Below are 12,750 nucleotides of genomic sequence, written 5' to 3'. Positions count from 1 at the left end.
CCAGTCCTCCGTAGGACCCAGGATCTGAGCAGGAAGATGGGAGTGGGTGTCCCAGGACAGCTTCCTCGGGTGCCCAAACGCACAGGTCAGACTAGGTCTTCCTGGAAACTCGCATGGGAGCATCCTCCTCTTACTCACAGGGGTCAGTCACGTTGATGAATGATACAGCCCTCAGTGTGTGCTCGCTTTGGGGAAATCAGAACTGCGGGGAGAGGCGTGAACGCTGAAATGCGCGCTGACGGCTGTGAAAGCTTCCACCACTAGAGGGCGCGGGCGGCCCAGCCTGGAGCACGGGTCTGGCTGCACTGCCGCCGCCGTCCTCTTGGGATTGGGTGGGTCTGCTTCCTTCCCCAGCTTTGCGGTCTGGCGAATTAAAGGGTAAGGGCGGCCTCAACTGATAAGGGAAGAAGGCACGTCGAGGTCTCATAACCACCAACTCAGAGTCACTAGATGCGCATGAGACAACAGCCACATGCCACACCTGCGTCCCCATCTTTCAGCCCCTTGCCCTAAGGTAGATTCCCTGCAGCCCTCACCCACAGAACCTGGGCCGATCACTGAGGCTCTTGGTCCAACAAGTCTTCCATCTTTCAAGTTTCTCCAGATGTCTGGGCTGCAGCCGTGGCCCTCAAGGTATACACAACAACAGAGATAAGTCCGGGGTTCCGGTGTGCCCAGGTTGCCCTTCCAAATGAGACTACCACCCCAGTCACCCAAGGCCTAGGAGCTGCCTGGGGGTGCTCTGGGTTGGCAGAGTTTTCAGCTGGCATGAAAACTTGTGTGTATGTGTGGAGTGGGGGGAGGGAGACGGTCCCAGGGCCTCTGGAAGCTGAGGCACAGTGGCCCAGGCTGCTTGTGGGCACCAGGCCGGGTGCAGCAGGCTGGGAACTTTAAGAGTTCATTGCTGGGGCAGGTATGTGTAGGGGGACCGGGACTCGGAAGGAAAGCAGGGGGCTCTCAAGTAAAATTTAATTAAGGTTAGAGGAAGACCTGACTGTACTGGTGGAACCTGCCTGCCTGGGAGAAATGAATTTATTCCATAGGAACTTTTGTGCTCCCCCTCTTTGGCCAGCAGACTCCTGAAACAAAGGAGCCCAAGAAATTGGAATTCCTCAGAAACTTCCTGCTGGGAGGGCAAAACCCAGGAGGCAACAGGAGGAACAACTTGTCCCCTGGAGGAATAGTTACGATCTGAGGCCATGGTGGGGACCCCCACATCTTGGCTGGACAGATTACTTGTGCATATCTCCTGTTTAAAACTTACCCCCAAGTTAAGAACCCAAAGATGGATTTAGTGAGGTCTGGCCACTGGATCTCTTTGTCCCTCTTCCCAATGTGGCTATACTGGCTCTTTTAATTGGCTTTGGGGATGGGTGGCCGAGCTTGGCTTGTTGAGGCACTAGTTGCAAACTCAAGCGCCATTAACACCTTTAAAGTAAGATGCAGAGGCCAGAGAAACAGTGCAAAAGCCCAGGGTGGCAGGACAGCCGAGCAGTAGGACAGTTGCAAACTGGACAGACACAAGGTTTACATAGGGCTCCTTAGGGGTGGAGTTTTTCCAGGTAGCTTTCCAGGGTGGGGATTGGTCAGCTTTCAGTCCCTGAGCTCAGATTAATTATCATGCTCAGGGATTGGTTGGTTTTCTGCGCAGGTTCAGGATCAGATTTGGCTCTGGTTGCAGGGCCCAGGTGTGCTTCTTTGGCTCTGCTCAGGGTGTGTTTCTTTGGCTGGCCCCTTTTTTTTTTTTTACATTTAAGTCTGTGTGTCACACGTATGCAGTGTCTCTGAAGGGCAGAAGAGGGATAACATCCCCACAAACTGGAGTTACACACAGTTGTGAGTCACCATGGGGGTGCTGGGAATTGAACTTGGATCCTCTGGAAGAGCAGCCGGTGCTCTTAACCACTGAGCCGACTTTCTAGCCCCTTGTTTGCAATTTTTTTTAAATAATGAAGTTTATTAAAAACAAAAACGTTTTATTTTTTTAAAGGAAAACAAAAAAATGCTTGTGCTAGAGGACATGTCTGAGCTCACTCTAGGCTCTTGTGTCTCGGAGTTAAAGACCTCACCAGGGACACACAGAACTAGAAATAGACCTCGCCTGGGGGTGCTCCGTTTGCTGTATGAAGCTCGGGTGGAGAGGACACTGACATTTCAGTCACTGGAGCCCGTGGGACTGAGGAGAGGCGGCTAAGCACCTGCTGGGTAGGGCACAGCTGGCAGAGTCAGACTGGGGAAACCCTGGTCAGTGATCACTAACTAGCAGTAATGGCAGGAAGGCCTGGCCAGGCTTTGGAGGCAGGACCAGCCCAGAACCCACCAGATCCACTGCAGAGGAGGGACCGTCCCTCTCTTGAACCAGATGGTAGCCCCACAATGGGCACCTCACTTCAGACTCTGGGTAGACCTCTGAGAACACACGCTCACCCTTCTCCCTCCCCCCTCCATGGCCTTTCCTGCCTTAAACTAGGAAATTGAAACTTAACCCTGGGCAGGTCCTCTCCCTGCTTCAGAAGTGAAACTTAGCCCTGGAACTTGCCTCTCCTTCAATTCTCCCTGCCAGTCGTAGCAACCAGGAAACTGAATGCCATGGTCTTCATTTTTCCTGATGGCACCCCTAGAACTCTAGGTCCCTCTGACCACCCTTCTCCTGGGAGGAATCAGACCAGACCATCCCCTGCCCCAGGTTTCAGAGCAGAGGGTTGCTTAAGAGTCCCAGACCACAAGTGACTTCAACTCTTAAGCCTTGTGACACCTCCCCATCAAAAAGAGGGAGCTAAGTCAAGACAAGGAGGAACCCAGAGCTTGGCAGGTGTCCCTGTCACTGCTGGTGCCATTGGTTCCCATGTCCTAGGAGTCTAACTCTGCCCCCCCATCGACTTATCACTAATTCTTAGACTAGTTGGGGTCACGGGCCAGTGTCTCTAGGAAAATTACCTAGATCTGTCACGAACACCACAGTGGATAGCCCAAGCCTCCTGCAGAAAACTGACATTTCTCTATTGCCTTTCAATAGTCCTGTAGCAAAGCACCCCTCTGTCCTGTGTTGCAGGAATTTCGTCATCAGTCCGTTAGCCAATTGTAAGGAATGGCTTGGCCCAGAGTGTGGAGTTTTCATTAGAGGGTATGCAACCCGAATGCCTGAATAAAAAGCCAGGGCGGAGCAAAGGACCCTCTCTTAGGGTGGTAGGCAAGCCATGGGAGCACTCAGCGTTGGTGGCTTGGTTTTCATCCCCTTTTGGAACGAAGCAGCGGCAGCATCGGCAGAAACAGCGGCGGTGTATCTGCTGGTCCCACTGAGGCAGCAGCTTCATTCTGTCCTGAGTGTAGCACCTCGATTCCTGATTTGTCTGTTAATAAACCTTATGTGACTCCATTTGGCTTCACTAGTCCTGAGTCTCAGAGGTCCCATAGTTGCCTTCCTGACAAGTTTCACCCAGAGCTTGTCCTTTCTAACTATGAGCCTCTGCAGACCCACCTGGGATGGGACTAGCTCCTTCCTATGACACCTTCAGGGTATATATAGGTCACGGGCGTCCTGGTCTTGAGAATCATGGCACTGACATAGCCAGCCACGGCCTTCCTGGACTTCTTCAGTCCACCCTCATCCATGATGTCTCCATGCTCTTCCCCACTGGGTAGTACTCCTAGGACACTGATGTCACCATAGCCAGGAACTGTGTGGTTCATATCCAACTGTGGTATCACCCACCAGGCCAGAGACTCGGGAAAATCTGAGAAATAGCCTCCTTAGGCACCCAGGTCCATGAAGAGCTGCTTCAAGGTCTGTGTCACCATTAGTCAGTCCCTCGTCCCTCAAAACCCACAGCAGTGAACCCCATAAAGCCAGGTATAGTGGCAACTGCTTGGAAGCCTAGAATTTAAGCCAGATCCTGCTTCTGAAGCAATAAAATCTCAAGTCGGCTGTGATGGTGCATACCTTTAACCCCCACACTCAGGGAGCAGAGGCAGGCTTACTCCAAGTCTGTGGGTAGCTAGTCTAACATGGTAAGACCTTGTCTTAAAATATCAGAACGGAAGACGGTGTGTGTGTGTGTGGGGGTGTCACCAAACCAAATTAGGTGGAAAAACAACGAAAAAAACCCAAAGTCAGTTGCAGGGTAGATACTCATCATTTGCCTGGCCACACTTGCGTGGCTTGGACCACAGTGTGGTTTGTGAAGGCCAGGTGTAGACAGCAGGCCTCTGGAGTCCCTGGTATAGATGAGCAATGTGTGGCCACCCTGGTGGGGCCGCCTTCATGGGCAGCTGTGCTCACACAGCCCAGGGCAGCACACTTTCAGGCTCTCTCTGTCTCCCTCCTTTCTGCCTTCTCTCCTCCCTTCCTTTCTCTCGGACCCACCCCACTAAAGGGGCCTGGATTCCTGGGATTCGCTGTGCACACCAGGCTGGCCTCACAGATAGCTGCTTCTGCCTTGCTGGCATTAAAGGGACTTCTCCCCACACCAGGCTGGTCTTTCAGGATCTCTTACGCTGAGCTGTGGGCTTGCAGGGTCCCCAGGTCCCTCCAGACTGCAGAGGAAAGAAGACCCTGCAAGGAGGGAGAGGGGTGACGACATCCAGAACAGGGCGGGAGTGGCTGGGGACAGTTTATTTGAGGCACTAGAATAGCAGTAGGAAGCCAGTGTGGGCAGAGAGGCAGGCAGGGGACTCAACTGGATCTAGGGGTGGGAGCCTTCATTGGGAGTGGCGGTCCTCCACGCGCAGCCTCCTGGAGTGAGCACAAGGTGGGCCCAGTAATGCCAGGGGAAGGAGTCTTGGTGGAGACAGGCCTTCCACTCGAGAATCTTCCAGGTCCCCTTTGCCCATCCCAGATCCCGAATGGCTTCATTCACAAACAGACACACTGCGCACACAGGTATATATTCATTTGGGTAGTTCCCCCCCTTGTCAGTGTGTCCATAGGACACACTGTACTGACCTTGGTACTCTAAGACTCCGAGGAAGGATTTTACCCCTTTCCTGGTCCCCAAGGGAGGTTACAGGGTTGGTTCTGGACACAAGAGTAGCTAGTCCCACTTCAACAGAGCAGATGTGGAAGCATTTGGTGCTTAGCCCTGATGTTGAAAGAATGTGGAGGGGGACTAGACACACTCAGAAGCTGAAGGCTCCTAGGGTCCCCCTAGCTTTTCTTCCTGAACTGGGGGAATACGGGGAGCATACACGGGGATGGTCAGGGGCCCAGCTGCAGCAGAGCCAGCAAGCTGAGCAGGAGTCCAAGGCCCAGGAGTGGGACACTAGCACGAAGTCCGAGGCCAGCTGTGCTGATATTGCAGAAGGAATGCCGGCAGCAGTAGCTATTCACAGATGCCACACCTAAGTTGACATTGATGTTCTCACGAGGGCAGATCTCGGAACAGCCCTTATTCAGGGTGTAGCCAAGGTTGATATCCCCTGTACGGAGAGTGAGATTGAGGGGTAAAACATAATGGGGAAAGTGCTGTGAATCCCTGGTCCAGGCAGGGAGACGGCTAGTTACTCACCAAAGCCAGCAGTAGCAGATACTGTGACACAGTAATTGTCTGAGCTCGGGCATACAGTTGGCCACAGGCATTTCAAATTGCTCTTCTGGTCGGTGCAGGAGAAGCATACCAGGGAATGGGCTGCAAAAAGGACATGCTATAGGTGATACCTCCCCGCTCCCCAGGCAAGTCTTTCAGGGAAGGGCACTGTTCCCGTTTGGGGAGGGACGGGGAGGGGGAGCAACAACCATGCTCAACCCTGGGTCAGAGACAAAAACAAGATGACAAGTGATGTCACACTTTGGTCCTAGAGGGGCTGAAGTGTCTGTCTCCATAAATACAAGGTGACAACAGTGTAGCTGGGCCAGCACCGAGGCAGGGGAACCAGGTCATTTCGCTAGGGAGCAGTCCTGGGCATCCGCTCAGGAGAAATACTAAAGAAGGCCGGGCTCATCTGGGGTCTCGGCGACATACCTTGCTCCACACCCAGAAGGGCTGCCAGCAGTACAGGCAAGAAGACCCTCATGCTGGAAGAGGCAGGCATCTGCTGAGGGCTCACAAGCCAAAGAAGCCTGCTGTGAGAGAGGCAGCTGGTTAAGGGACAGGCTATCCACCCACAAGCCAGGATCCTGGTTTAGATAGTACCACCTCCCCAGTGAGCCCAGAGTCCCCCTTGTAAGTGCCCCCAGGTGGGGCAGGAAAGCAGTATTAACCCCTACTGCCCCGAGGCTAGCCACTGAGACAACTTGACCCAATTCCTTATCTAGTGCCTTCCTGGCCCCTGCACCAATCAAAAGAGCGATTTGTACTGCCCAAGGCCAGCCATATGCTACAATCACATTTATATAAGCCATATGTTATCTGAGAGCCCCCTCCTTTTGAAATCTCTGGGAGCCAGAATTTCCTTTGCCCCATGGGCTGCTAATCAAATCTCTACCTCACTATACCTGCCCCCTTCTGCTGCTATTGTGGCCAATTATTAAAAGAGCTTTTTATCTGACACCCCTTTTGGCACCTGCAGAATCTTTTCCCAAATTCAACTAATGATACTTTCCAGCTGACACTCCTTTTGAAACTTAGGGGCACCCAAGGCCAAGTAAGGGGAGCCAAGAACTCTCAGAATGCTATAGAAGTGTGTGTGTGTGCGCGTGCGTGCGTGCGTGCGTGCGTGCGTGTGTGTGTGTGTGTGTGTGTGTGTGTGTGTGTGTGTAGGGGGGCTAGGGAGTGGCCCTGGTCTGTTAAATGAGCAAGCATGAACACTTCCTTGGGCCCTGTGAGTCAAAAGCAGGCCACTGCTGGAGGGAGCTGGAATGTAAGCATTGTGATTCAGATGTAAAGCAGGCAGTCCTAGCAGCTCACAACCCTGCTCCAGGGAAAGCTTTCCCCAAGGTAACAGCTCTGCTCAGCAGGGAAGGGTTTCCCTAGCACAGTACAGCTTTGTCCTCCAGCGTAAAGACTCCCTCTGCTAAGGGAAGGTTTCCCCAGGGAAATGTTACAGCCCCTCTCTGCTTCAGCAAAAAGTTGCCACTCCTCTCCTCTACTCCATTCTGGCAAAAGGTCTCACCTCATTCAAGAGACTTATTGGGAGGGAAGAATCTGGAATAGCGGCTGCCTCAGGTAAAGTGTGCAAGCACATGGCTATATCCGGCTTCTTAGGGGCGGAGTTTTAACAGGGAGATGATTTTTCAGGGTGGGAATCAGTCAGATCTCAGCCCCTTGAGCTCAGATTGGCTAGTTCTCCTGGGTTTTCTGCTCAGTGATTGGTTCATTTTCCTGCTCAGGGATTGGCTGGTTTTTCTTGCTTAGTTAGTCAGGGGCAGATTTGGTTCTGGTTTCAGGGCCAAAGTGTGTTTCTTTCACTGGCCCTTTTTGACTCTAATTTCAGGGCCAAGGCATATTTCTTTCACTGGCTCTGATTCCAGGGTCAGAGTGTGTTTCTTTGGCTCTGGTTGCAGGGTCAGAGTGTGTTTCTTTGGCTGGCTCTTTTTCCCCTACATGAATGCCTCTGGGCTATTCTATTCCTCCTGTACTAGGTGGGAACTCAGGACCCATTTCCAGAAGATAACTCCATTCCTCCACCTGTGTCTGGGAAGGACACTAGGCAGCCAGGAGGCCGTGGGGCTTTTCTGGGCCCCTGGCACAGGTAAGAGAGAGCTGGAGAAAGGACCAGCCTGCTGGGTTTCGGTGTCCTGTTTGAGTACCACTGGCCTCCTGAGGATGGAGTACACTGATGGCATGTGCTGAGTGGGAGGGGCGTCCCAGAGACTGGGAGGAGTAGGGGTGGCTTACAGACTTGGGGTTCTCTTAGAGAAAGGGGGTGCAGTGGGAGAAGAAGTTGTGGTGTCTTTCAGGATCAGTCCTAGGCCCCTCCTGTCTTAAGCAGCTAACATCTTGTAGCGGGTAGCAAAAACTCCAGATGGTCAAGTTCAGTGCCAAGCCAGCTGGGCCTGTTCTCGTGCCCAGGCAGTACACACAGGGAGAAAAGAGCCTCCTGTCTTTTCTAGACACAGTGAGGTTTTGGAACGAAGGAGCCCTGAACTGTCTGGTAGGAAGAAGTTCTGGCAGGCGTAGCCACAAACAGGTCACGGAGGCAACCCATCGTCCCTCGGAGGACTCACAGCACGCCCAGAAGGGCTGAGGGAAGGTACCAGGGGAGTGGTTGGGAACAGTTCGGCGTGATGAGTCTATTCAGTCACCGGGCAGGGCCGCTTGGGGCCCAGGACCTCCTCCTCAAACGCAACAGGGCTCACCTGTGAAAGCCAGGTGTCTAACTGGCAGGCCAAGAAGGAGCCTGTTTAGGTCAATCGAGCTCGCTAGGGACTAAGCACAACCTCTGGACCCTCAGCATTGGTATGCAAAAATCCTGGGCAAAGACAAAGAGCTCCCGCTCCTAACTCTGGGGAGGGTCCGGCCTCAATTCACCCAGTCAGACGGCCTCGCTACTCCTCTAGGTTACCAGGGTGTAGACCCCGGAGGTCCCAAGCAGACAAATCAGCAGTGATGGAGTTGAGAAAGGGAACCCAGTGAGGGCTCAGCGGGGGCCTCTGCCCTTTTCTGCTCCAGATCTCCAGGAACATTCCGGGAGGATTGGGGGAAGGGAGGAATGGAGCACGCTGCAGGGGGCCTCGCAGGCTCCAACCACTCCGTATCCGGGTACCGCGCGCCTAGACCCCAGACGCTGCTGCCAAGGCCGCTAGCTCTCTCCCAGCGCATCCGCGCCGCGGCCCGGTCCTCGCGTGACGCGTGACCGCCTGGGGCCGGGCCCCGTGGACTCACCTCCGGGCGAAGCGACCCCGAAGAGCTCCGGAAACCTCAGGTCCTGGAGATCGCCGGAGTCTGGAGATTCCCAGGCAGGCGGAGCCGGGCTCCGATGGCGGGGGCGGGCGGCGGGCGGGGCGGTCCACGGGCCGTGGGCGGGGCTCTGGTGGGTGGGGAGGACAACTCGGACTACCCAGCTCGAGGTGCTGCGGCTGCACCCCCTGGTGTAGCAGCACAGCCGCTCATCTGAGGTTCGGATCCGGTTCCGACCCATTCGCCCACGGCTGCGGCCCCCAGGTCCCCGGTGGGGACCGCCCTCGGTGCCCCACGCCACACAGTGTGGCATCTGAGCGCTGGCGTGGCCGGCCGCTTTCCACCTGGCCTGCGGTTCAGCCTGTCGGCCTTCTCTTGCAGGACAGACCCGGGGGGAGGGTGGAAGGTCCAGGTTTTCGCGGCAATTACTGAGACGAGGACCTGTGCGCAGGCTCTGTTTGCTTCCGGAAGGAGTGGGAAGACAGGCTGCATCCCCAAGCCCTAGGCGCTCTTGGGAATCTCTGCTGCCGCGGGGCCGACGAAGTGCTGGACCAAGAATGCCGCATGTCCTCCGGCCCTGCTGGGTGTCAAGTTCCTCCGGGCTGAGCCTGTCTGGGCCATCCCTCTCTTGGGGTGAGGCAAGAGGACAGACAGGGTTCGGAGAAGGAGACCATTGCCACGGGTGTGGACAGATATGGTTCTCAGTTTCCCTTCCTCTGTGTGCAGGGCCGCCTTTTACACTCCACTAGGTGGACATGGAACCGAGGCAGAACCCAACCAGCCTGTCTTGGCTATCATCTAAAGTGCTGATGCTCCGATTTTTAGAAAGAAACCCCAACCCTTCTGTTTTTAACTGAACATCTTCCAGTATTCTGTTCCTAGTGCTCAGGAAGTATTTTCGCACCCAACAAAAATATTAACGACCATCTGCTGAGTGTGGGCCCTGTAGCAGGACCCTGGAGCCCATGTCCTGCTTATGGATGATACTCCTGGGGGAGACCAGGGCACCAAGAGTGGGCTTCGGCCACGGGCCCCTTTGCCTGGCGGGGCTGTTTGTCTCCAGCCCTTCCCTCCTCCCCTTCCTCCTGCAGAGCCCTCCCCAGGGGATTGTGGGCTGCTGAGCCCCTGCCACCTGCTTCTCTGAGAGTCACACTTCCGTTTTGGGTCGCACATGTGGAAATAAAAGATTTTGCGCCTGATCTTCCTATCAGTCTAAGGAGTTCACGGTGGTGACAGTGGCTGGTCCTCAGAAGGAGCTCCACAGCATTGGGCGTAGGGCAGTGGCAGGGTGGAGGAGAAAGACAGCGTTGTAAAGCTGGATGGTAGATTGGCCAGGGTGGGGCTGAGGCCGAGATGTCCGGGCAGCCAGCTATTGGAGGTGGGGAGGGGGCTAGGAGCATTTCCAGCGTGTGTTGAGTGATGTGAACGTGTTTTGATATGTGTCTTCCGAGGTCTCCTTACCTCCAGTGATGTCTCTCACAGATCATCCAGTACATCGGCTGGAGGTGGTGCACACAGGCTCCTGGTGCTCATTTCTCAGGAGCCGAAGCTGAGACTCGGTGTGGGTGTCTTCAGATGTCCAGGCTACAGTGTGGTGACATTTGGTGATTTGGGGAGTCCATGGTTTGGGGTGATGTCCTAGCTGTCCTCAGGACAGAACTACCCAGCAGGCAATGGTCACTATTGAGGACTTGAGGGCAGAGCACTTCATCTCCTGTCTAACATGGCATGTGGCTCATGGCAGTAGTGTTTAAGAGTCGTGGTTCATCAGCACAGGCCCCTCCTTTGGACCCAGAAGACAAGTTGCATTTTGAGGGTCCTTCATGATTATGGATATCCAGCTCACAGGTGTCCCAGGGGCTCAGCCACTAGGCCTAGACTCCTTTGAAGCACTGTCTAGAGGAGCCTGGCCGTGTAGTGAGCTGAGGCTTGATCCATGGGGTTGCAGGAGTCTGGCTGGCTCTCTTAATTCAGTTAAAGAGAGGCTGGGTATGCACGATGAACTTACAGTGTTATCGTTGGCACTGGGGTCCATGTCCCCAAGGAGGACAGTGATCTCAGGAATGATGCCAGGGGCTTCTACATCAGGTTGACCTTCTCAACTGAACTTCTCAGGGTCTGTCCTCGAGTCCCTTAATCCAGTCAGTCCTCTGAGGACAGACACCATGTGAATGGGTCGGGTGATGTCTGTCCCTTCGCAAATCTGTGACCCCATTCCTCTGGTGGCTCAGCTCTTCCTGTCCACTCATTCCCCCCAAGGCAGCCCAGAGTCACACGGGAGAGTCTTTCCGCTGTCACTGGCTGGCTTCCGTAACACCCACATCATGGATCTTACTTGCCTAGCCAGTGTCTTCTGTTTGACTTTATCTCGTGTGGCCTTAGACCTCATGACTAGGACATTCCGATATGTAGTACAGTTGAGCAGCTGTCCCCTGCGGAGATCCCATTCCCTACTGTTTCCTCTTCCTGAATAGAAGGCTTCCAGAATCCATCCTTCAGATGCTGTTGGGAAGTAGTCCTGAATCCATCGTGGCGGTGTCTGTCTCCTTGGGCCTGAAACATCTACACTTTTAGAGCAATGGTAACAATAAACTATTTTTAAATAAAAAAAAAAAACCGCCGGGCGTTGGTGGCACACACCTTTAATCCCAGCACTCGGGAGGCAGAGGCAGGTGGATCTCTGTGAGTTTGAGGCCAGCCTGGTCTACAAAGTGAGTTCCAGGACAGCCTCCAAAGCTACAGAGAAACCCTGTCTCGAAAAAACCATAAAAAAAAAAACCAACAGGGTCTGATGTAGCCCAGAGTGTTCTTGAACTCACTGAGTAGCTGAGAATGAACTTCCAATCCTTCTGCCTCTACTTCTGATTATGAATCACTGGTATGTACTGCCAGACCAGGTTTGTGAGTGCTGGGGATCAAACCCAGGCCTTCATGCATGCTAAGCCAATGGTTCTTCTAACTGAGCCACATCTCCAGTCTCAATTATGCTAATCTTTGTGGTCCCTCAATGTGGACTAACAATTACCATCCATGGTATGACTTAGGCTTATGCCAGTGGCATTGTCATGGGCTGGGGTGCTGTGACCACTGATGGGTTTCTAACCATGTTTTCTATGATGGTGAGGTTTCTTTATCTAGAATTTTCTGTCTTCTCTCCAGGTATAGAAACACCCACTTCAGCAGTCCCTGGGGGACTTGCAGGGACACGGGGAGTAGGTCTTAAGTGGACAGGACGACCTGTCTTAGGACAAGGGATTTCTTCTACTTTGGAACAGTGGGCTCTTACCCTCCACCCTGCAGTGCAGTAGTTCTTTCTGTCTAGGCAGCAGTGGTAGTTTGAATAAGAATGCCCCCCAGCTGGGATTTTATATTTGAAGGCTTAGTTATCAGGGAGTTGCACTACTTGAGAAGGATTAGGTTGTGTGGCTTTATTGAAGGAAGTGCATCCCTGGGGATGGGGTGGCCCAGTGTCACTCTCTTCCTGCTGCCTGTGGATCCAGATGCAGAACTCTCAGCTACCACTTCTTCATCTCAAGGCCCTTGACTTTCCCGGATAGAACGTAATCTCATGAGGACGGCTAAAAGTTGGCCAGCCACCCATCTGCAGATCATAGCAGGCTCTGGTCCTAGCCCTGAGGAGTTGCTTGACTCAGCCTTAGTCAGCTCTGATCCTGCCTTTTAGTTTGGTCTACCCTGCCTTGCTGAGTTCACAGCCCAGGACAAGGCTGGTGGGGTCAGGAAGTCCCCAGTTCCTTCCACGCTCAAAGGGTGCTGGATTGACTCCTTGCCCTCACAGTGGAGAAACCCTTGTCTGCAATCTGCTAAATTTGCTTCTGGGGTTTTCCTTAGCGGACTGTCTTCCTCCTCTTACTGGCTGAGCCTGCTTCACTGCACAAAGCTCTTCCAAGAGAGTCAGTCACATTGCCACACAGAGCAGAGTTTCATCAGCTGTTGGTGGCCTCTCTCCTGCAGCTCT

The 12,750-nt window shown here is 53.8% G+C and overlaps 1 protein-coding gene and 1 long non-coding RNA gene across 5 annotated transcripts; one reads left to right on the top strand and one right to left on the bottom strand.

Annotated features, from left to right (window-relative positions):
- Positions 1-4,597: 4,597 nt before the first annotated feature.
- On the bottom strand, positions 4,598-8,909 carry Ly6e (lymphocyte antigen 6 family member E). Of its 2 annotated transcripts, none has more exons than XM_005085960.4 (4): positions 8,760-8,909; positions 5,958-6,055; positions 5,505-5,624; positions 4,598-5,415 (listed from the first exon to the last, which is right to left on the bottom strand). In XM_005085960.4, the coding sequence occupies exons 2-4, from the start codon at positions 6,025-6,027 to the stop codon at positions 5,195-5,197; spliced, it is 411 nt and encodes a 136-aa protein (XP_005086017.3). In that variant the 5' UTR covers positions 6,028-6,055; positions 8,760-8,909; the 3' UTR covers positions 4,598-5,194. The 2 variants fall into 2 exon arrangements, with proteins under 2 accessions (XP_005086017.3, XP_012980592.2); XM_013125138.3 differs by having other exon boundaries at positions 5,958-6,058; positions 8,760-8,908.
- On the top strand, positions 7,346-9,973 carry LOC121136237. 3 transcript variants are annotated; one of them, XR_005873377.1, is made up of 3 exons: positions 7,346-7,626; positions 7,988-8,127; positions 8,547-9,973. It is a non-coding gene; the product is annotated as an uncharacterized LOC121136237 (long non-coding RNA). The 3 variants fall into 3 exon arrangements; XR_005873378.1 differs by lacking the exon at positions 7,988-8,127; XR_005873376.1 differs by having other exon boundaries at positions 7,988-9,973.
- The last annotated feature ends 2,777 nt before the right edge of the window (positions 9,974-12,750 follow it).

The sequence above is a fragment of the Mesocricetus auratus genome, unplaced genomic scaffold (genome assembly GCF_017639785.1).
Source record: "Mesocricetus auratus isolate SY011 unplaced genomic scaffold, BCM_Maur_2.0 Super-Scaffold_100055, whole genome shotgun sequence".
Lineage (NCBI taxonomy): Eukaryota > Metazoa > Chordata > Mammalia > Rodentia > Cricetidae > Mesocricetus > Mesocricetus auratus.
The sequence above is the reverse complement of the archived record's forward strand: the minus strand, read 5'-3'. Positions and strand labels throughout refer to the sequence as shown.

What these genes read in the sequence shown, in the direction of transcription:
- Ly6e (XM_005085960.4), bottom strand. Translation starts at nt 6,027, where the DNA reads ATGCCTGCCTCTTCCAGCATGAGGGTCTTCTTGCCTGTACTGCTGGCA. An exon ending in CCTTCTGGGTGTGGAGCAAG is followed by an intron (nt 5,625 to 5,957) that starts GTATGTCGCCGA and finishes TCCTTTTTGCAG; the next exon opens with CCCATTCCCTGGTATGCTTC. An exon ending in ATCTGCTACTGCTGGCTTTG is followed by an intron (nt 5,416 to 5,504) that starts GTGAGTAACTAG and finishes CTCTCCGTACAG; the next exon opens with GGGATATCAACCTTGGCTAC.